Here is a 21,823-nt window from a genome sequence, read left to right as displayed (position 1 = left end):
GAGAAAAGAGCAGACGTTTACTGAACATAAACACGATAAAATGCTGCTGATGACAAGGAAAGAGGACTAAGAAAGTTTGAGAGTGGTGGATATACAGAGTATCAAATTGAAGTGTTCAGTGAAAATATTAACAACACTGAAAAGAAGTAATCTTTGGGCACAATTACATTCTAGAGGAACTCCTAATGTTATCAAGTAGGCAACTGTCACACTAACATGATCTGAGGCAATCACTGTGTGACAATGTGTTCTAACAATGACCTCTCCCCATTATTGTATAATAATGTGTTTCAACACTGGGCTTCAAGTTCCATTTTTTTGGCCTAAAATGGGAACCATGGGTTCCACTGTTACGCAATGATCCCTGCTCATGCACAAAAAATGCTATGAGCAGGGATGGGCCCAAAAGGTGGTTTTGCTCATACAGCGTGAAGAACATCTAATAATCCTACCTTTTCCAAGAATCAGGTAAGGAAGAATGAAAATGCCACATGATTATAAAGTCAATCAGTTATTAAAGACCTCAGAAAGCTTAACAGAAGCATAAAGGTGTCATCAGATAGTTAAACCTGATTCTTATTCTACAGCTTTCTACAAAGATTTCAAAAGAATACAAAAACATGTCTATGAATACAATAAATATTCTCAGAAACTTATACTCATTTTATACAATGATGGAAGTTCATCTACAATAGCTAAACAAAATTAGAGCTTTACACACAATCATGGAGGTAGGTCTGAAAGAAAGCAGAGGACAAACTGAGAATAAGAAAGATTCATGGAATCAAAATTAAACCTTCATAAGGTAAACCATATCAATGTGTTTTCAGTTAACGCACACTATATCTGGATGGCTTACAGGAACCAGATGTAGTGTTACTTGAAATGTCTCACAAACCTTGTGGCTTCTCATAACCCATGTAAGATTTGGGAACATACCACATCAAACAGAAGAGTCGGGTGAAATTGTCCAAATTAATTGCGATGTCAGTCTGCATAAAACCAGACTTAAAATTCTGCTCCTTAGAAGGTGACAAAACTGTCCATAACATTAAATCCACAAAAAATGTTCACTTTAAATACATTTTCTGTTTACATGATACTGATTTTGAATGCTAAAAAATGCATGTACTAGGTACTTTCAGTCACCATACAGCAGCTGATAATCATTAAACCACTTTCCCTTTGGATACACTTCTCATGTTCTAACATGAAGTTAAAGAAAGTAACAAAATTACTGTAACGAAATATACTACCAGTCTTATGCCCACTGTAACTATATCTGACTAGAACAAAGAACAAATCATAGAATTATAACAAGAGTAAAATATAAATCAACACAGAGAAGTATGTGGTGCACTGAGCACAGCATGTTCCTATTGGATCAAGGATTACCAATGCTTAAAAGCTATCCTTCATCAATTTATCAATTAAAAAAGATACTTTTCTCTCTAGATAGCAATGATTACAGATCTTCGGGGTCATTCCGTATTATGCAACAGTGAAAAGGTGTACTTTAATATGGAGCTTAGATTTCTCTCAAACGTAATTTAACATCACTGGTCTTCATACTCTTTTAATGCTGTTGAAAGACCCCATTACGCATTTGTTTCACATATTTTATATAACTAATTAGTAATCATTACAAACAAATGTTTCAAGTCTCCTCCAGAAATTTTTTTGGAGTTTCTTGCTGCTATATATAAAAATTTTCCACTCTCAACTGATATCTGGCCTGCATCTGGGGGCAGCAGAACGAAATGGGTTAATTCCCTCCACCCAAATAAATGTGTGTGCACACGCGTGTGTATATAGATGAGAAAAAATTATTTTATAACCAAATTTAGTTAAATAAAAATTAAGTAATGAAGGGACTAAAATTTGTCCTAACTTGTGGATCTCTGTAAAAAAAAACAATTGATTTTTTTTATTATTGCTATTATCTGCATTGCTATGAACCCTTCTATGTTGTGGCTGTGATCTTTATGGCTCTAAGAACAAGTCATGCCTGATGATAATGATGTGAGAAAAAGAGTTTCTGAAACAAGTCACTAACAGCTAACTAGAAAGCCATTAAGAGAACTGTAACACAAGGCCTGGAATAAAAATTAAGCTTTTTCACTCCAAAGAAAACTCTAACAGGGGAATTGAAACATTGATCATTAACCAAATAGAATAAAATGAGACTAATAATACTTCCTTCCACTGTAATTGCAGGTGAACAATTGTGATAACATTACAAAAATCCACTGTGTATTATCACAATTTGTCTATGTTTTTAAGAAAGAAGGCTGGATAATCTGCACAATTACCAACAACAGAGTATAATAGTTTTAAGCTTAATGAGGGTTCCAAAGCAACAAGGAAAATGCTTTTGTAACGTTCCTTCAATTCAACAACTGGCTAAACATTGTATTTAAAAATTACTGAAAAACATGCAATTTTAAGAAAGAAAATTATGGCAATGTTTTCACATTTTACAAAGATTACTGTAAGAGACACGAATATTTTGTCAGAGCCCTCAGGTTAAGATATGAATTCTATGAATATACACATCAAGAATAAAATGAAGCAAGTTGATACAGCAAAACATTTTGGACTGTAGCACTTAAAATATCAGACCTGCTTTTGTCTCATTAACCAAAACCTCAAGATATCTGAACACTTCAAGTCAAAGACTGGTTGCATAGTTTTTAACACTTTGCATACCACATCAATACTTTCAAATTATATTTATACCTTCTAAATCATATTTTAATATTATGAAAATTAGATCCATGGAGCTAACTTGCCCTCTTTCATATCTAACATTAATATCTTTTATACAGAACTGATGCATGACACTTTCACAGCTCTGAAACATAAAAAAGAATCCCTCATCCTGTAAAACAATGCAATCCCTAGTACCACGTCACTGAGTTGACAGATGATAAAATTTCACATCCTTCTTTCAAATGTATAAATTGCATGCTTAATTTCAACTTACAGAATTAGTTATCAATTCTCTATCTGCCAGTCCTATTTCCAAGAAGATAGTCATAGTGCATTCTGAAAGACAAATATGTGATATAACATTAAGCTAAATGCATTGTGTTCTCAGAACATCAAATATATCACAGTTGTATAAAAAAGTGTATTATAGAGAGTGAAAAACCGTGAATTTTACAAATTTTTCAGAATCTAGTATTGTAGTGACCATTACTTACCAACTGGAAGCAGTGGAAAGGTTCTTTACAACTCTGACGATACTTTACAAAATACAAAATACATCTGATCAACTGTAGTATCTGCATCACACACTGCTGTTATGGTTATAGTTGTGGTATAATATTAATTTGTATGAAATTACACTGTCAGCGACTTCAGCATTTTTCTATAAAACCTCCTATCTCACATCACAACACGTCACGTCATACGATATATCATTTTTTGTTTCAAGACTTAGCCAACATGGAATATGTAATTTATTTTTCTGTATTTAGGATACTTTTCTGTACATAATACAATGGACTTCAGCGCAAAGAAGCACACACTGGAATTTGTACAGTACAGATACTTTGACTCCAGTTGTGAACATGTCCAATAAAGGCTTCTGACTAACTGCATGAGAAAAGACTGTAAGAAATATTACATAATACTAGGAGCACTGCTCCTGTTTGCTGCGCTCGCCAATACTGCAAGCGAGCTACCACCGTTCCCTTCTGTCTTTATGATTCTTTGATAACAATTAGGGAAATGACTGCAATTATAAACAGTTCCATCCTTATTCTTCAGCTTTAAATGCTAACACACCACAATGTTCACACACTTCACACAAGTACACCTATTAATGCCATCTGTCTCACTGGACACATTCCTCTCCAGCATAGCTAGTAACTTGTCCATGTTGTTAATGACATTCTATGTGAGCTTCAATACATTAGCCACATCCACACCTGTTCTGATATTCATTCAAATTTGTTACATGCCGTAATTCTAACAAAGTCTCACAAGTTTCGCTGTTCTTGTCACCTTTCTTCTACCATATTCAAAATAATGCACTCGCTCCTGCCATCATTCCACACAGGATAATCATATCTTTATAATATTACTGGCAGTCACCTACTGACAGAATTACGCACAACTATTGTTGGTACAACGTTAGTACAATGCCTGCTGCTTAGGAATGATTTAATACCAACAGACCTGACTGATTTTTAATCATATCAGCCCCATTCATCTTCAACTTCATTACCAAATGATGTTGGATGACTATCACTGATGAATCACAGAACTCAAAACAATTCAAGCATAACAACAACTGTAAATAAACCAATTAAAATTTTAAACTTAAATTTCTTGCATATTTAGAATCTTTAAAGGCTAGCATTAAACTCTACAGATATTTTAATTCAGTAACAAACTATAATTTGGAGGATACTTGGGAACAAGTATTTGTACATAGTTTTAGACAGCTTAATGCCTTTACACCTGGAATCCCTAAGGAAATATAATTTAAAATCCCCACAAAGATGATAGGCTGCAAAAGGAATGAAAACCTATTCTCCTAAGCAACAATAATGCAAGTTTTATTATATAATGTTAGTAGAATACCCAGACAGTGACTGGAAATCTATTTGTGACAGTGCAATATTTAATTGGTCAAAAGCAGTTTTCCTCAAAATTCTTCTTCTTTAAAATTAGGGTGTGTGTAATACATGAAGCACATATTTAAAAGGAGGAAAGAAATTGCTCTGTTTTATGCGCAAATTAGAATATTGTTCATCGTCACGGGTCCTACAGCCTATTACAGGCCTTGACCGCCCCAACGATGCGCTTCCATTGGTCCCTATTTATGGCTTTCCTTTTCCATCCCTGGACTCCCGAGAGCTTGGAGATCTTGTTCTACACTATCAAGCCACCTGATGAGGGGTTTCCCTCTCTTTCTTGTTCCTTGTATATTGGTAAATGTTACTTTCTTGCTTGGCTGAGCTTCACTGGCTCTATACAGGTGTCCCAGCCACCTTAGTCTTCCTGTCTTTATTACTTTAATTAAATCAGGCTCATTATATAAATGGTATAATTCATCATTATAGTATCTGATTTGCCAGTTTCCCTCTTCATTCTTTGGACCATATATTTTCCTTTTGAATACTCTTAATTTGTTCTCATGTCCCTTCGTCAGGGCTCAGCTTTCACTCCCATAGAGCAACACAGGTCGTAGAAGTGTCTTGTGTAGTGTGCATTTTGTCTTAAGGGTGAGGTGAATCTTAATTGTTTTTTTAGTCCATGGTAACATTTGTTAGCTAGCAGTAGTCTATGGTTAATTTCTAGAGTTAGATCATTGATTGAATTAATTAAAGTGCCCAGATATTTAAATTTGTTTATTTTTCCAAACTTGTAATTATTTACTTTCAAGTATTGCATATTGGTTGGTCTCTGTGATATTTCCATGTATTTTGGCTTACTTTCATTAATAGCAAGGCCCATTTCATTGGCTGCATTTTCCAGCTTCACAAATGCTTCTTCAGCAGCTCTGACTGTTCTACCAATGATGTCTAGATCATCTGCATAAGCCAGTATTTGTACAGACTTCTGATATATTGTTCCTCTTTTTTCTATTCCAGAGTTTCTTATTGCTTTTTCCAGTGCTAGTCCCGCGCCGTAGCCGCGCGGTCTGAAGCATCATACTTCGGACCGGCGATACGGAATGCGCGCTGGTTCGAGTCTCGGGGGAGAAGAAATTTTCTCGTGAGCTTTCGACCAGTGTATGGGACCGGTGCCAACCCAGCATCGTGAGGAAATTGGAGCGCTACAATGGGTAGCGTAATCCGGTCAGGAAAACTAGCAATGGCTGGGAGTTCGTCGTGCTGACCACACGTCACCCTATATCTGGTTGGATGATCGTTCACCTCTGCTTAGGAATGTGAACGTGAGACCAGCAGTCAGCTAGTCGGCTTAGGCTCTCTGGAGCTGTTACGCCACGGATTTTTTCTTTCTTTCCAGTGCTAGATTAAATAGCATACCTGTTAGGGCATCACCCTGTCTCAAGCCCTTATTTGTGACAAATGGTTCTGATAAGTTGTTTTGCAATTTAACCCTGCATCTTACTCTATGCATTGTGGCTTTAGTGAGATTTATTAACTTCCCAGGTATTTCAAATTCCTCCATGGCCTCATATAATTTTTCTCTCTTAATACTATCATATGTGGCTTTAAAATCAACAAAGATGTGATATGTGCTTATATTGTACTCCTTGGGTTCCTTTAATATCTGTCTCAGGGCATGTATTTTATATATTGTTGATTTTTCACTTCTAAATACACACTGGTAGTTCCCTATTACATTTTCTGCAAATGGTTTTAGTCTGTAAAATAAAATATTGGATAAAACTTTATAGGCAGTGTTGAGCAATGATATCCCTCTATAATTCTGACATTCCAGCATATCTCCCTTCTTATGTATAGGGCATATTAAGCTCTCCTCCCATTCACATTGTATTTTTTCTTCTTTCCAAGTTCTCACCATAACTTTATGCAATTTATCTAGTAGCTCTGGATCATCAACTTTCAGAAGTTCTCCACGTATGTTGTCTGGTCCTGGTGATCTGTTGTTATTCAGTTTCTTAATGGCCAACTTCACCTCCTCTTTCGATGACAATCGTTTTCCACCTTCTTCATCTTCCTCCATAAAGTCCATTCACTGTGCCTCTGGGTCCTTCTCTGACCGATCTTCTATGTCTTGCCCTTCCAGTAACTCTTTAAAATGCTCCCTCCACCTCTAAAGTATTTCTTGTTTATCATTTGTTATTTCACCAGTTGCTTTCCTACATGCCATATGTTTGGTCTAAACTCCTTCCTCATGTCATTGACAAACTTGTAAAACCTGCTAGTCTCATTTTGAGAGTTCAAATTTTCAATTTCTTTAAAATTTTCTTCCAAATAGAATTTCTTTTTCTGTCTATGCATTTTCTCTCTCTCCTGTCTTCTCCTCTCTTTATATAGCTCCTCTGAGCCTCTGGAATAATGTTTATGAATCATATTCCTGTATGCTTCATTTTTCTTGTTTGTTGCTTCTGCGCATTCCTCATCAAACCACTCATTCCTCCTTGTTCTTCCTTCTCTTCCAATAATCTCATTTGCTGTTTCTATGATGACTTGTTTAATTTCTTTCCAATTTCCATCTTTTTGTTCCCTTCCATGTTGTGTATTCTGGACCTTCTCTGTAATTTTATTGCATATATTTCTGAAATTACTGGATTTTGTATTTTGGCTAGTCATAATTTTTATTTGAGGCCGTGACTCTCTTATTCCATTTGGTGCTTATCCGAATTTTTATTCTTGCTATTGTTAGAAAGTGATCTGAGTCTATGTTTGCCCCTCTGAAACTTCTAATATCTAAAAGGTTGCTTCTATGCCTGGAATCTACTAAAATATGGTCAGTTGGTGCATGTGTGCAGATAAGGCTATAATTATGAAATCTGCCTCGCATTCTTATTTTATATAGTCTCATATCAATGGGTTGGAAGTCTACAACTATATGTCTTACTTTTTTATGGACTATGAATCCAGCATCAAATTGGTATAAATTTTTATGGCAACTATAGTATACCGTACATCCTTTCTTTCCCAGGATGTTCTGTCCGACCCATCTCATCTCTTGGATGGCAAGAATGTCAATTTTATAATTATTTGTTATTTCAATTAATTGTTTCAGGGCCCCACTTTTATATAATGAAAGCACATTACACAATATGCAATTTGATTTACAATGAATACCAACTCTGCCTGCCTAATCTTCAGATATCTCATACATCATATTTTTTCTTTCTTTCACTATGTTTTATTTATTTTGAAGCACATTGTGCACAAATACTTGATTTTTTTAATTTTCCAATTAAAAAATAAAAGTGCATGTTTTACATGCACAAGTAAATATGGTATGCAATAACAAATATTCTTACATAATGCTAAACTTCATTACGGACTATCTTCGGCCACAATAACTTAGTGACTCCTTGTGTCGCTGCTTGTTATTTGACTTATTAAATCTGTCTTTACTAGCACAGTCTTCTTAGGAATGGAACTGGCTTGATTTTCTGTTTCTATTCTCTTCTTTTTTAATAGTGAGGTACATTCGATATATTTACATACATACAGCGTGATATAAATTCTATGTTTTTCCTTCATAAAGAATGCAAATATGAAGGAGATAACAACATTATCACCCACTTAATGCCTATGAGAAGGTGTTGGGAGGAGACAGTACCAGCCTGTTATTTTACCTCTGAACTGGAAAGAGTGGTAGTAGTAACAGTCAAAGAACTCATATCAAGATATATTTCTTGTAAGGAAAGGAAATATGAATTAACTGAGAAAATCAAAACATAAACAATTAAGGTAATAACATACCTTTTAAAAAAGACACATCTGTGTGATTGTGTATGACATGGAACAGAAATAAAACTTTCTAATTATCTTTAGAGAAACACAGGCTGTTTCTGCCTACATCCAAAGTTTTTGCCTTTACAACTGCCTATTAAGTGGGACTAGCCTTCTTGCGCCCCCTCCCTCGACCCTTGTTGGGCTGGGTGGCGGCCCTACCTGAGCGTCCACAATCCGAGCATGACACCAGTTCCTCAGATTGTCCCGTCTTCTTATTTTCTTGGGAATCACCAAGACAGAAATCACAGTATGGTGAAGGGGCTGCCCGTTCCTTTTCCTCACTGCCAGGCATAGGGAGCAAGACCTGCAACATTCACCATATCATCATTCAACTCAAAAACTTGAAAGACAGTTGTGGTGACAGTGGTGGGAGTCCACAACGCCTCCAACAAGCAATTCATACAGCAGTTAATGCAGACTGGTAAATTAGAGTTTATAATACTGAAGTCTGTAACTAAATCAGAGGTGGGACACTGGCAGCAGTTGTTTAAAATGACTAAAAGAGTGGATCCATCCTTCTCTTTGTCTATGAAACACATTTCATCCAAATTTGTAGTCAATTATTAAAATTATAATTTTATATAGCTTTAAAACCTGATATTTCATTCTAGGAAAAAATAATACCAAATGGTGTTTGGGAACAAAGTGATGAGGAGAATGTTTGGTCCTATGAAGCAAGGAAGTAACATGGAGGAGTTTCAAAATCTGTACTTTTCACCAATACCGTCACAGTGATCAAATCAAGGAGACTGAAATGTGTATGACACAGAGGAAATGCATACAAAAGTTTTATTTGAAAGCATGAAGAGAATAAAGCACCTGGAAGGCCTATTCAAAGAAGGTAGCCTAATACAGAAATGGATTTTACAGGAATAGGGTGTGAAAGGGCCGAACTTTTATATGATAGAGGATGTGGTCCAATGATGCTTTAGTGAACACGGTAATGAATTTTCAGGTTCCATAAAAGCAGGCAATTCCTTTTCCAGCCAAATATCTACTATTTTTAGACCCTCCACCATGGATTTTATTAGTAATAAAAATTATTAATTAGTGGCTCCAGTTTCCATTTAACACACTGCAACAATACTGTATCATCTAATATAGTACTAAATTATTATCAGTCTGCAAAAGCTACAGCTTTTATTCTGCATGTGAAATAATTTGCTTTCACAAGAAGATTAACACAGGCTTAGATCCTATAAACTTAACTATGAACTATAACAAACAAGGAGTTTCAGGTGCTGATGGGGGCAGGGACATCATCGGAAGAGCAAAGGAAAACAGTGTATGCACGTTCAGATGACTCAGTTGAGGAATTTGACTCAAACACAAGTTGTATACAATTTTCCCAAACAATTGTCTTAGTCTCTTTAGGACAATCATACAATGAGTGTTGTGTGGAGAAGACATCACAAGAGCACCAAAGGTCTGTATACAGTATAACATTCCAGAGGTCTAGTAGAACACAGAACATGCTGTTTGTTCATACAAAACACACAGTGTTACACTGACAGTTTAAAGATGTATTAAGAAGGAGCTAATTAACCAGTACCTCAGGTTTCTTTTCCAGGCCAGGTGTAGTGACACTGGTTGGAGTTGTATCTTCTGAACTTTGGGCTACAACCACGGGAGGTACTGGCACGGAAGCTGTAGCATGCTGCGATGCAGAGGAGCCTTGCCGTCCACGACGAGTGCTGCTACCTGTTGCATACCGACCAACATATTAGTATGAGTATCGTGCACTAGCTGTGTGACCCAGAAAAATCTGTGACACACAGAACCATCAGATGAAGTAAGAACTTTCCAGTCACAAATCCCATCCCTCTTACAAGTGATTGCCCATTTAGACCAAAAGTATCCCAAACTGTCACAATTTTATCAACTTATGTTGGAAATTTCTTACAATCATATCTGAATGATTTTCACTTGATGTAAAATGACAAGTATATTATTATGCACAACACTAGCTAGTCTAGAATCAGCAGAAATCTTTATAAACAAGGAAATGGTTTTCATTTAGTCTTGTGAAATAATAATACATGCTCTGCCATCACAGAATGTGAGGGGACAAACAAACACAGCTAGCACAGAACACACAGATTAAGCATAGCATGCTGTGGCCTGACAAATGTGGCCAACATAAAAAACAATCACACAGCTACAAAAATGAAAACATACAGCATGGAGTTTGTATTCATAGTGCAGAGGCAACTCACACTTCAAGCCAGTACATGTCAAACCTTTTCCTGCAGGTTAATTTAACATAATTTGTTGTTGTGTGCAGAAAGAGAACCATAATGATCCTACACCTTCTTCCAGGCACTTCAGTTAAGTTAGCATCTGGTCCACGTTAATAAAATAATGCCAGTCTTGTTAAGTTTCTGTTCCTCCATAGCTGAACCAACCCGTTCCTCCATAGCTGAGCCAACCCAAGTTGCAACAGCCTAGTGACCAATGTGTTGCATGCTAGACACTGTTGGCAATAGCTCCAAAACAGCCAATAATAAAAAAAATAGAACCACAAAATCATAAACATTCAATGAGCCCCTAACAATGTATAAACAAAATTTTAATTACAGTAAATCAGGAACTGAAAAAAAATACAGAAAACCAATCTGCAATTTAAAAATTATGCAAATATTAATATAGTATTACCAAACATTAGGATGGGTTATGAATCAACTGCTACTCTGGTTGAACGAAACAGGAAGTGAAGCAGGGATCTAAAAGGACAAGGGCACTCAATAAGTCTGATTAAAGAAAACTGCAGATTGCTGTGCTAAATCTCTTTTCCCAATCAATTTAGTTTGAAACAGCAGACTGCAAATTTCACTGCACGACAAGTGTTAGTGTACAACAGACAATAAGGTGTACGAGACATCAATCAAAAGATGCTGTTCCTATTGCCAATGAATCCAACATGATGTCACGTCCACCTTAGCTTGAACAGACAAGTGCCATATCAGCAACAGCCATTCAATCTCTTCTTCATTACCATTATTCCCATTTGATGAAGGAATTACATCCACATTTTACTGTGTGCTTCAAAGATTTACCGTACTTACTCAGATTAATCACAACACTGCTTATTTTCAAGTGTGTGTGTGTGTTTTTAAATAAAATTTCTGCAGTCAAATATGGCATAATGAAGATTTGCCAGTCAATAACTGCTAATCATTCTGTAATGTCACTTCTTTTCATTAATAATACAAGGCAAAGGGAAAAGAAAAAGTTGCCCCATTGCCTAAGAAATGCACCTTGAAGGCATATTGGAGGAAAAGAAGTAAATATCAGTGCTTGCTATGCTTAAAAAGCTGCAAACCCTATTACCCTCAGTCAAAACTTTTCTGAAAAACAAATAATAAGCAACTGCAAATTCAAAAGACAAAGACAATTCATTAGTAAAATTCAGTAAAGATAAAAGTGATTCATTAGAACTTTCTCTTGTGATTATTTTTAAATCAAAACATCAGAAGAATTTAATTTCTAAGAAAACGAAGCACGAAAATGGAGTTGCAAACAGTAACTGAAAGTGTTGAAACACAATATAATTATGACCTGAATTCCAGTACGTCCCTAATGGTTAGTATCAATACTTATTTTGTGATTTCTCGGGTTCTCACGCTAAGGACCCTAATGACAGAGTAGCAAGCACTTATAAAATATCACTAAGCTTCTACCAGACTATATGGTCAACATCCCAGAAGACAGTCATCTGTATATTTATTTTAATAAATATGTTCATGTGGAATTTCAAGAAACATAAAAGCAAAAACAGGATAATTAAAACATTCAAATTCAATCATTTGACTCTGTACCTCATTCTGGTTATTTATGTTCAATACAAATAAATGCCTATTGCTGCACTGACGAATTTAATCAGAATAAAATTTAATTAGATAACATACTTCAACCAACTGCACCTTGAAGAGCTGAAACTTACTCCAGTTTGGAGCACACAACTTCCAAATCACTCTTTGCAAGTCTGTGACCTCCACTGGTATTTATGTTCATTTACTGTGCATTCAAGTCTACCTGTGACACAATAAAGAACAGGGACACTACACTTCAGTATCATAAATTCTAATGAACTGCTGACAAAATATGGTGCATAGAATATAGAATTACGTTTTCTTTGTATTTCATTAAACTTTCAAATAGCATCTAACAGAACTTAATGGGATATACTAATATATTCCATGTAACATATGATGAACTGTTTCCAGATATTTGATATGGTCCATTTCATTTTCAAATAAAGTAGGGTACACAAAAACAATGCTGACCGAAATTACATTGAGAGATGACATATGTAGAAAGACACGTAGCACTATGTACAGAACGTGTAAATTTTATGTAAGGTCATTCAAATAACACATTAAATACAACCAAAGATATTATATTTTAAACAAAACTTCATGAAGACTTGCTTATGAAATTTTCCCATTAGTCAGCATCAAACTATGCAGCATATGCATGAGTAGACCATCACCAAGGCTATGTAGGTATGGACAAAATGAACACGATCTATAAAGTGTACATTCAGCCCGAAACAACAAGTTCCTACGTCGCGTACGAAACTAGACTGATATGCCCCTAACTAAATCGTACAGATGAAAATATGAAGACACCACATACAGTATCACAGCTGTACATTTCATTTGCAGTGTTAAATGCTAAAAAAACAACACAGAAGGAACAATTAATAAAATATTATTGAAAACTAGATAACACCAGTCACTTCTAGGTAAACAAGCTGGACAGGCGGCAAACGCCATGTTCACCGAAATGAACAAAACACAAAATCCACATACATCTTTTGAATAAATACGGCAATCCTTTGAAAACAATGTACACATACATTAATGTCCAAGTTTCTTTCCACTGGCCAATCTCTTAAAAAAATGGGTGTTGCTGACAATCTACAAGGTTATACATAAGTGGGGTTAGAATGGGGTGGAACCCCCCAGTAAACTTCACTCTGCCACGGCCCCACCAACAAAAATCCAAGAAGTCCAAGCCACACCTCATGTACCTAATTTGGAATGTGCCAGGTAAAAACTATAAGCGGAGAGAAACAAATGTAATAAAAAAGGCCAATGAACTTAGAGTGAAGATGTGCACATATGAAAAAAAAAAAACAAGAGTCTGCTGAAAGAACATCTTCAAAGTGAAGTGCAACAGTTCTTCTATAAACCATTTCATAACATAGGACACAACTTCTTCATTATTGGCAGTTTCTTTCTTCGATATCCAGTACTGTCCATTCCGGCACTTCACAAGGTGTTAGTGTGAAACGATCAACTGACAACAAGCACACTCTACATAAATTTTAAAAAAAGAGACCAAAGGAAATGAAAACTTCTGCAACTTGTGCACAATAAAGAAAAAAATAAAGAACAAATACTACTGATGATAAAGAAATGTCCAAACTGAAGCTGAGACAGCAAATGTTACTATTCTGTCAATCTGAAGGTTATTAAATGATGATAAGAAGGAACCCATTGCGCTGAATGAATGTGCAAATGAAAGAAGTGATCTCAATGCTGCCAACATCCAACATACACAAACATCACAATGAGAAAGGAAGATGGGAGAGAGGATGTGCAAGAGATAAGAATGTCCAGGCCAGAGAATACTGGGTACGGGAAGGTGACAACTCTAATACCAGCAAGAAGTGAGTTAAAACTTAGCATTTCCCAAACACAATAAAACAAGAAGAAACTGTATTAATGCTGTTCAAACCCAAAAGAAGGAAAAGATGGTAATGGTGTTCAAACTCAAGTAACTGCTTCAAACCCATGAGGAAGGTGTTGCCAATCCCAAGGTGAAGAGGACCAAACCCCAAGTGTTTGCATGTGAAGGGGTTAAGTATGTTGGGCTCGGGCAGGCAGGCGGGCGAGTGGTTCCGAGAGGCAGCATGTGAGCGTACCGGGGGTTTTTAGGAAGGTGAGGTAACTGTCCTGGAACTTGCTCCAACCTGCCGCTGCTCCTGGATCTGTGGTGGCCTGTGCCTGGGATGCCACCACTTGTGCCTGCTGCAGAAGCTGTTGTTGTTGCTGCTGCTTCACGCTGGGGGAGGCCCCACGGTCTACTGACCCCATCGAACCCCCCTCAGGGCCTCCCATGCCACTGCTGCTACAATCCTCGTCATCACGGTCCTTGTGTGAATGAGTGTAGTGGTACGTGAGGCCCGGGCGAGTCTTGTAGCGAGCTCCACACACTGCAACAAACTCAGCCTACAGTTCAAGGCCAAGACTGGCCCAACACAAACGACCTTCAATCAGCATAAACCACAACAACAACAACAACAACAAAAATGAAGGGAGCAACACCGACTTGGAGGTTTTGCTCGCACAGATGTGGTGTAGTGACATCACTCTGCAAACTAAGCTCATAATGTGTTCCCTTTCTACAAGATGGTGTAGATCAAGATGAGATATTCTACTTCTTCACACACTTGCAATTCTTCATGCCAGGGAAAGTTTTTCATCTGCAAATATAAACTTTGCGTGCAATGGGCAAGAAAGTCTGACACCATTATCCAAACTCAGCTTATGTAGTCCTACAAGAAAGACAAAGAAACTAGACACATCATAGGTAGCCCCAAGTAGGAATATAAGCACAAGCTCTGGATCCACCACCCAAGTTAAGAGATTGAAGAAAAAATGTAATTCATCAATTTCAAGCTGGTGCCTAAAACAGAACTACAAGCTTTGAACTATTCTGCCTAATCACAGAACATGGACTGCACTGCAACACTGCCACTTTTTCTTCAATTGTGCGCATGAGTAGCATTAGCCTCCACCATACAACATTCACTATTGTAGCACAAGCTGAGATGCAAGAGCAAGATGAAGCTGTTGGTACATGAAGCAATTCAAATTAAGAGAAAGTGATAGAACCAGAAAGAGAATGGGAAAATGTCTGCCACTCTACATCATGTACTGCCTACACACAATTCAAAACTGTTTACATATTCCTCATTCATATCTGGAAAGCTCTTACATCTACACAATGATCACAGTATCGTGACCATTTTCATGCATGAATGTCGGTAACTGCATTATGAAACATTATGTAATGTGATCATCAAATATACACATGGCAGTAAAAGAGACTGCCCCACTGTCTACATGTCACTTCAGAAGCATCTCTTTCAGGCATGGAAACATGTAACACTTTCGTGTTGACTTGGCCCGTTGTGAGACCAAAGCTAGCAACTATATCCCAATGCCACTGTTAAACGTGGTAAAGGCCGAACTTACGTTCACAGGAGAATGGTTTTTCTGCATCAGTCAGTGCATCATAATTGGTTTTCTTTCGTCCTCGTCCAGGTCCCTGTAAGCACATTTTGTGTCCACCATCACACTGTAAGAATACACTAAATGATTAAGGCATGGGTTTGTCTGTGTGTGTACATATGCAAATGGGGCGGATGCTGAAGTAACCCTTACAATACAACCATCTTTCCCAAATTTCAAAAGGCATTACCTCAGATGACAGTATCCTGTCACTTGTCATGAGTTTGCTTAGTTGGGAATCATGTGCTAATTTATGTTTCATAGTATTAGTAAAAACTTAATTATCAAAATCAATCAGAAGCAACTGAAATAGTTCTTTGTGTCTGATCTGAAGCTTTCACAGGGACTAACATTAATAGAATCTTCTTGGGCTATGAGACATGTCAGTTGATTAAAATTTATGTTCTTTGTGCAGCTGTAATGGAATGAATCAAGGAGCCTCGTCCGCGGCTACCTCAATCAGCATTTGCCACAACGTTGGATCGGACGCATGGCTGCCAATGACCATGCACTGCTTTGTTGGCCACCCCGATCACCTGACCTGGCACCACGTGATTTTTTTCTTATAGGGGTACGTTAAGGACCAGGTCTTTGTACCGTCTCTGCCATGGGATCTCCGTGAACTGCGAAAACGAATCATCACTGCCATCTCACAAATCGATAGTGACATGTTGCAGTGGGTATGGGCGGAAATGAACATCTGTCACAAAGGCAGACACATAGGGCATTTATGAGGTATGTAAAATAAACTTGGAGAATTTCTCTTTCTATCGGCACATCCTATGTTACCATCCATTGCACAATCTTTTGTAGTGTGTCAGGGAATTATGAATAACCCTATACTAATCATAATTTACAGACTCGGAGAACATTTTCAATGGGTAAGGTAAAGCTGTTCCATTATACGCCATGTAGGAACTTGGGGGGAGAGGTGGTATAGTTCCTACAAATTCTTAATCTCGGCACTAGACAGGTGTGAGTGGTCAGCGTCACACCCCAGCCGAGCTTTACCCCTAGGAAAGAACCCTGGTACCCATTCGATAGGAGGCTGGGAGGACCTCAGAGCCAGTCTAGTCGCAGAGGCTAGAGAAAGAATCCTTTGCCCCCATTGGGGATCAAACCCTAGTCATCCAGTCCATAGACAGTCACTATACTGACTGAGCTACCCCAGCTCAGTGGGTAATTTACATTTCCAAAGATATAATGGTGTTAACTGTAATGTAGGAAAATGCTGAACACTGAAATCCACTTGCACAAACACTGTTTACATTACACTCATAACCAAACAGAACAATTTACCTTGGGCTTCTTAGTAGCAGGAGAATCAGTATTTCTGGCTACTTTTGATGTACGTTTCTTTCCCTTTCGCTTACTATAAGATTCCTCATAATCATAATCAGAATCTGGATCAGGATCATCAAATCCTTCCATTTCCTGCATATCTAGTTCATCATAATACCAGGCATCCTGTAAAAACACCACCACATCACCAACCCAAGGTCAATATGACAGATCATAATCTGTATCACAGACACCCAAACTGAGTTCTAAAGAACCCAGGATTCTACAACCAGGTAACCATAAATAAATTACAAAACTTGAAAGCTGCTCATGTCTGAAACTCACCCTTTAAAATGGAATATAGTTTAAGAGCATGAAAAACAAATTTTTTAATACATTCCAGTTACGGACTACTTTTTCATCAAAATCGAATAGGATTAAAAAGAATAGCTTCACTTTCATTATACAGAATGTCCCAGGAGGAAAGGTCAGTATTCTGAGAGGTCATAGTCATCATTAAATACTGGAATACCAGGTGCTACAATCAACATAAAAACCGAACACTCTAGCAGTGTTACCAATATATCACGTTTACTTACTCCTGGCACATTACTCCTATCCCCTTGTGTTTCAAGTTTAATATGGAAGCCATGTGTATAAATATTAGGCAAGTAATATTACCTTAGCAGCCTCATCTTTCAGTCCTACACTGTCCTTGCTATCTTCATTACTGGCTGCAGGATTTTCAACTGTGCTGATTGTATGAAGGTCACTCTCTGGGTCTAATTCCTTGCGCCGTGGTTGCATGAAGTTCATAAGATACTGGCGGCGCTTTTTGCGCCATCGCTTTGATGGATATGTATAAATCTGACCTTCTATTAGACCTGGGATACGCTGACGTGGGCTCATGAACAAGTTGGAGTGATTCTGTGCTACACCTAAAGCAACAGACTCTTTCTCAATCATATGATATTACATGAAACACAAAACTGACTGAAAACCGTAACTGAAAACACAGATTTGATGAGAGTAGAAAAAGGTGAACTCCAGTTTATATTTAATAATTCTGTCAATAATTGTTACACCATTAACAACATTACTGTATAAAAAACTGAAGCGAGTCAAAAGATATATCACCACCCCTCACCTGAATTACAAATGCATTCTTTGTGTCTTTATGCCATGTTCATTTAATGAAGAAATGTATACACCAGTAAATAGGATAAAAGATGCATGTAAACTCTCCAAACAACAATTTCTTGTAGAAATATATGCAGCACGTTAAGGTTTACAGGACTTCAAATCTTCTTATGCAACCTCACAAGCAAATTAAACTGGCATTTAAATGTTTTTAAGTATGAAGAGAAGTATAAACTAAACTGCACTGTATTCATTGCAATTTTTAACCTAGAATCTCCAAACAAAAAGTAGACTATTAAGGATAAACCCATTTCCTATATTCTAAAATTTCAAAAGCCCACCACAAGCCTTGTTTACAGTCTTTTCATATTTTGTTCCTACACTTTTTGTTTATTCTTTGAAATATTCTTTGCTAATGACTTGATTTATCTCCATATAAAGTTTGTCAATCGCTTTCAAACTTGGGAAATGTAGGAAGAAATGCCTGAAATTATAACTAAAATATCCCAGTGGGTTAATTTAAAGTTTGTGCATTACCTGTCTGAGAATCCAAAAATGGCATTCGGAGCCTCCTCTCAATACATAATCGTGTGTTATAATTGGCAGAATTCTCAATTGCTTCACGGTATGAAGAATCATTGAGAAAACTGAAATAAAAATTAACCTTTGTCAAATAAAACAATTTCTTTAAATATAAACATATTTTGACTTCTAAAGCATTTATAGTAAGAAGATATCCGTCTTCTGGGTTATTGCGCTGTGTAGTCTGGTCGATGTTAACCAACGTTTCAGAGGTCATACTGCCTCCGTCATCAGGGCGATAAATATGCCAATAGGGTGTGAGGAGCTGGATTTATAGGCCGGGAAGTGAAAGGTGTAGCCTGCCCCAAGCCAATGGGAGCAGGTATGGGAGTGGACCAATGGTAGCACGTGGGCGAGAGTGGGAGAGGGAGAGAAAGTAGAGAGAGAAAGGTGAGTTTGGTTGTATGGATAAGGGCCCTGAAAAGGGCCGAGTTAGTAGTCTGGTTGGTTCTGGCGGCGCACTCTTGCTCGCTCTCGGAGTCCTCGGAGTGTGTGAATAAGAGGCTTCCAGGACCGGCTCAGGTGAAGTCCATCTTCCCTGTTAAAGTTATCAGGATGAAGTTCGATCTCAATGGCTTCCCTGATTAACCGATCCATGTAGCCGGTTTTTGAGGAGAGGATAGAAGTGTCCTCTAGCTGTATATTGTGTTCCAAGTTGAAGCGGTGTGAGATCCTCAAGTCTTACATTTATAGTAACCTGCCTGGACCAAACAGGTTTGTGTGGAGGTAACATTCCAGATTTAGATTTGTGATGTGCATGGGGAAAATTTGTCTACCAACTATCCTGATTGAGATTTTTGTGGCTTTGCTCTCTCTCCAAGCATGTGTCAAACCAGCCACAACAACCTCTCTGAAAACCACTTCTACCCTTTATTAATGATCACCTCATGTCTCACTCAATGCTGAGTAACCTGTATGGTTGAAATAGCATAATCAAATAATCTAAAAAATCATCTTCAACAGATCAGATAGCAAAGCCACATAGTGTTCTATCTAAAATCCAAAACTGATTTATTTATGGCAATGTTTCCTTCTAATACTTAAACAGCACCTTGTATGTTTGTGGACTTGTACCAGAAAATAAACTTACCTACAGAAATATTATGGCATACTCACAGAATACTAAATTCATTATCTACAGGTAGGAAGTTTACAATCCAACAATTGTGTCCTATACAGAAACTGATAATCCGCGATGTGTTCAAATGCGGGTTTGTAGGTAGACACGTTCGCAACAACGTTTCGAAGGTACTTCCACATTTTCGACTATAGAGCTTAAGATGGAGGCAATAAATGTCTCCCAAACGTCTGTATCTACCCACAAGATACGGACCTCCCAAATATAAAGAAATTCCAATGGAAAATTTGGATACCGGTTTCACAGTACAATAAATTCGTTACACAAGACACATTTACCAAGGCAAGGTATATTTACTGTAATCAAGATATATACTTCACAGTTTACCTTTCAATTTTATTTAATATGGTCGGATTACCAACTTGTATTCCACACGTCGCCATCACAAAATCTAAATGAAAATGATGGGAATATGTAAAGCACAACACTACTCCATATCCTATCTATATTTTGTTAACTTTATTGATCTTGGTCTTTAATCACAGATGAATGAATGTTACAAACATATAATAAGACCAGCTAAAATCGAGCACAAACTCAACAACGAATCTACGGCTTTTGCACGGCTACTTGTAAATATGGTCCTCCCTGGATAGTAGTCTTTGTACCAAAGATAACAACAGGAGGACTGCGGCAAACTTACAGTTTAGCGCTGCAAACATTTGTCCGAATAAAATTTCTTTAATAAGTTACATTCCGTCAGGACAATAATTTCATTTCTGCATAGAAATGTACAAAACATTGTTTAGTCCTCTAAAAATTTGGGAAGATTCTGGTTTCTTAATATCCTAAACTAGAGTGCTCCAACTACAATGATACAGCTGTTATTGTCCTGCCACAATGGGGTTACATTTAGCAACAAATACAGGATTTTTCACATTGTGTATTTTGTTTCTGTGAGCTGCTGCATTTATTTGTCATATATATGATTTGAATTCTATTCTGCTTATTTGAAGTTGTGTATATATAATATGTGTGTGTGTGTGACAAATAAGTGCAACTTATGTTTATGAAGTGTACACTGTAAGCTTGTATATGACTATATTTGTCAAATTATGTCATTCAGATGTAACACCAGTAAATAATATGATAATACATTAGAATCATTGCAACAAAACACTGAAACAAGTCATGTGAAGAGTAATGGTTTCATAGAAAAGTAAGCAGTGCAAAAACACAAGTAGATGCTAAAATGTACTGTAAAATTAGCAAACAGTAGAATTTACAACATAAATCTAAGGTGTCTGATAATTACTTAATGCCACCAGATTCAATATGGCTCCATTCCCAGAAATATGCTGTGATAGGCTCTGGTTATTGTCAAATATGCCATGTAACCTGCCTGTTCTTAACCATGGTACAAATGAGAACAAAGTTCAGATGCCAGAGAATGAGATCTGAACCAAAATTATGACAGCTTCACTTACCTGACATTAATGTTTCTCCCTTTAGCCTTCTACTGATGAAACAACCCCTGACCAGCATACAAAGAGATATAAATACATTTCTCATATTTATTAATTTTGTACTTGTGCTGCTATAAGCAATGTTTTCATAACTGCTTCAATTTTTGCATGAAATAGTAGTGTGTTTGTAGGGTTATTTACCAGATACAAATTATGTCAAATACTGGCACACAATATGACTTGAATTGAAGGAAAATTGCTAGTAAGGGAGTTTAAATGAGTGGTGGTGTGTCGGGGGAGGGTAAGATGGGAGAAAACTTTAGACAAACTTGTACAAGAGACAGCACAAGAATGAAAGTTTGTTGCTTGATTTTGTTAACTGCATGTTATATAAATAGGACATAATAATTGTGAATGATGAATCAAGGATCTGGTCAGAAGCAGCTGTAGCCTATTTTAAGATATAAAACTTCATTTTCTTTGTGAGAATATGGAACCAGTCACTGTGCTGCTGAGTGTGATATTTATGGTAATGCATGAATAACAGGC

The 21,823-nt window shown here is 37.0% G+C and overlaps 1 protein-coding gene across 9 annotated transcripts in view; it reads right to left on the bottom strand.

The window, feature by feature from the left end:
• LOC110835538 (zinc finger protein ubi-d4-like) overlaps positions 1 to 20,454 on the bottom strand; it is a 37,267-nt gene extending 16,813 nt beyond the window's left edge. Inside the window, exons 1-8 of one of the 9 annotated variants that reach the window (XM_022075841.2) lie at positions 20,196 to 20,454; positions 18,686 to 18,795; positions 17,690 to 17,946; positions 17,027 to 17,194; positions 15,692 to 15,794; positions 14,356 to 14,646; positions 9,976 to 10,124; positions 8,583 to 8,727 (exon numbers count right to left, since the gene is read on the bottom strand). In XM_022075841.2, coding sequence (XP_021931533.1) covers positions 8,583 to 8,727; positions 9,976 to 10,124; positions 14,356 to 14,646; positions 15,692 to 15,794; positions 17,027 to 17,194; positions 17,690 to 17,946; positions 18,686 to 18,795; positions 20,196 to 20,251 — 1,279 coding nt within the window. In that variant the 5' untranslated portion in view covers positions 20,252 to 20,454. Of the gene's footprint in view, positions 1 to 8,582; positions 8,728 to 9,975; positions 10,125 to 14,355; positions 14,647 to 15,691; positions 15,795 to 17,026; positions 17,195 to 17,689; positions 17,947 to 18,685; positions 18,796 to 19,820; positions 19,965 to 20,195 lie in introns of those variants that run through there. The other 8 variants (XM_022075838.2, XM_022075840.2, XM_087343944.1 and 5 more) reach the window with 8 other exon arrangements.
• Positions 20,455 to 21,823: the final 1,369 nt, after the last annotated feature.

This window comes from Zootermopsis nevadensis, unplaced genomic scaffold, assembly GCF_977971745.1.
Source record: "Zootermopsis nevadensis isolate Lab colony 2312 unplaced genomic scaffold, Znev_1.0 Znev_ptg000007l, whole genome shotgun sequence".
NCBI lineage: Eukaryota > Metazoa > Arthropoda > Insecta > Blattodea > Termopsidae > Zootermopsis > Zootermopsis nevadensis.
This window is presented reverse-complemented; position numbering and strand designations above follow the sequence as displayed.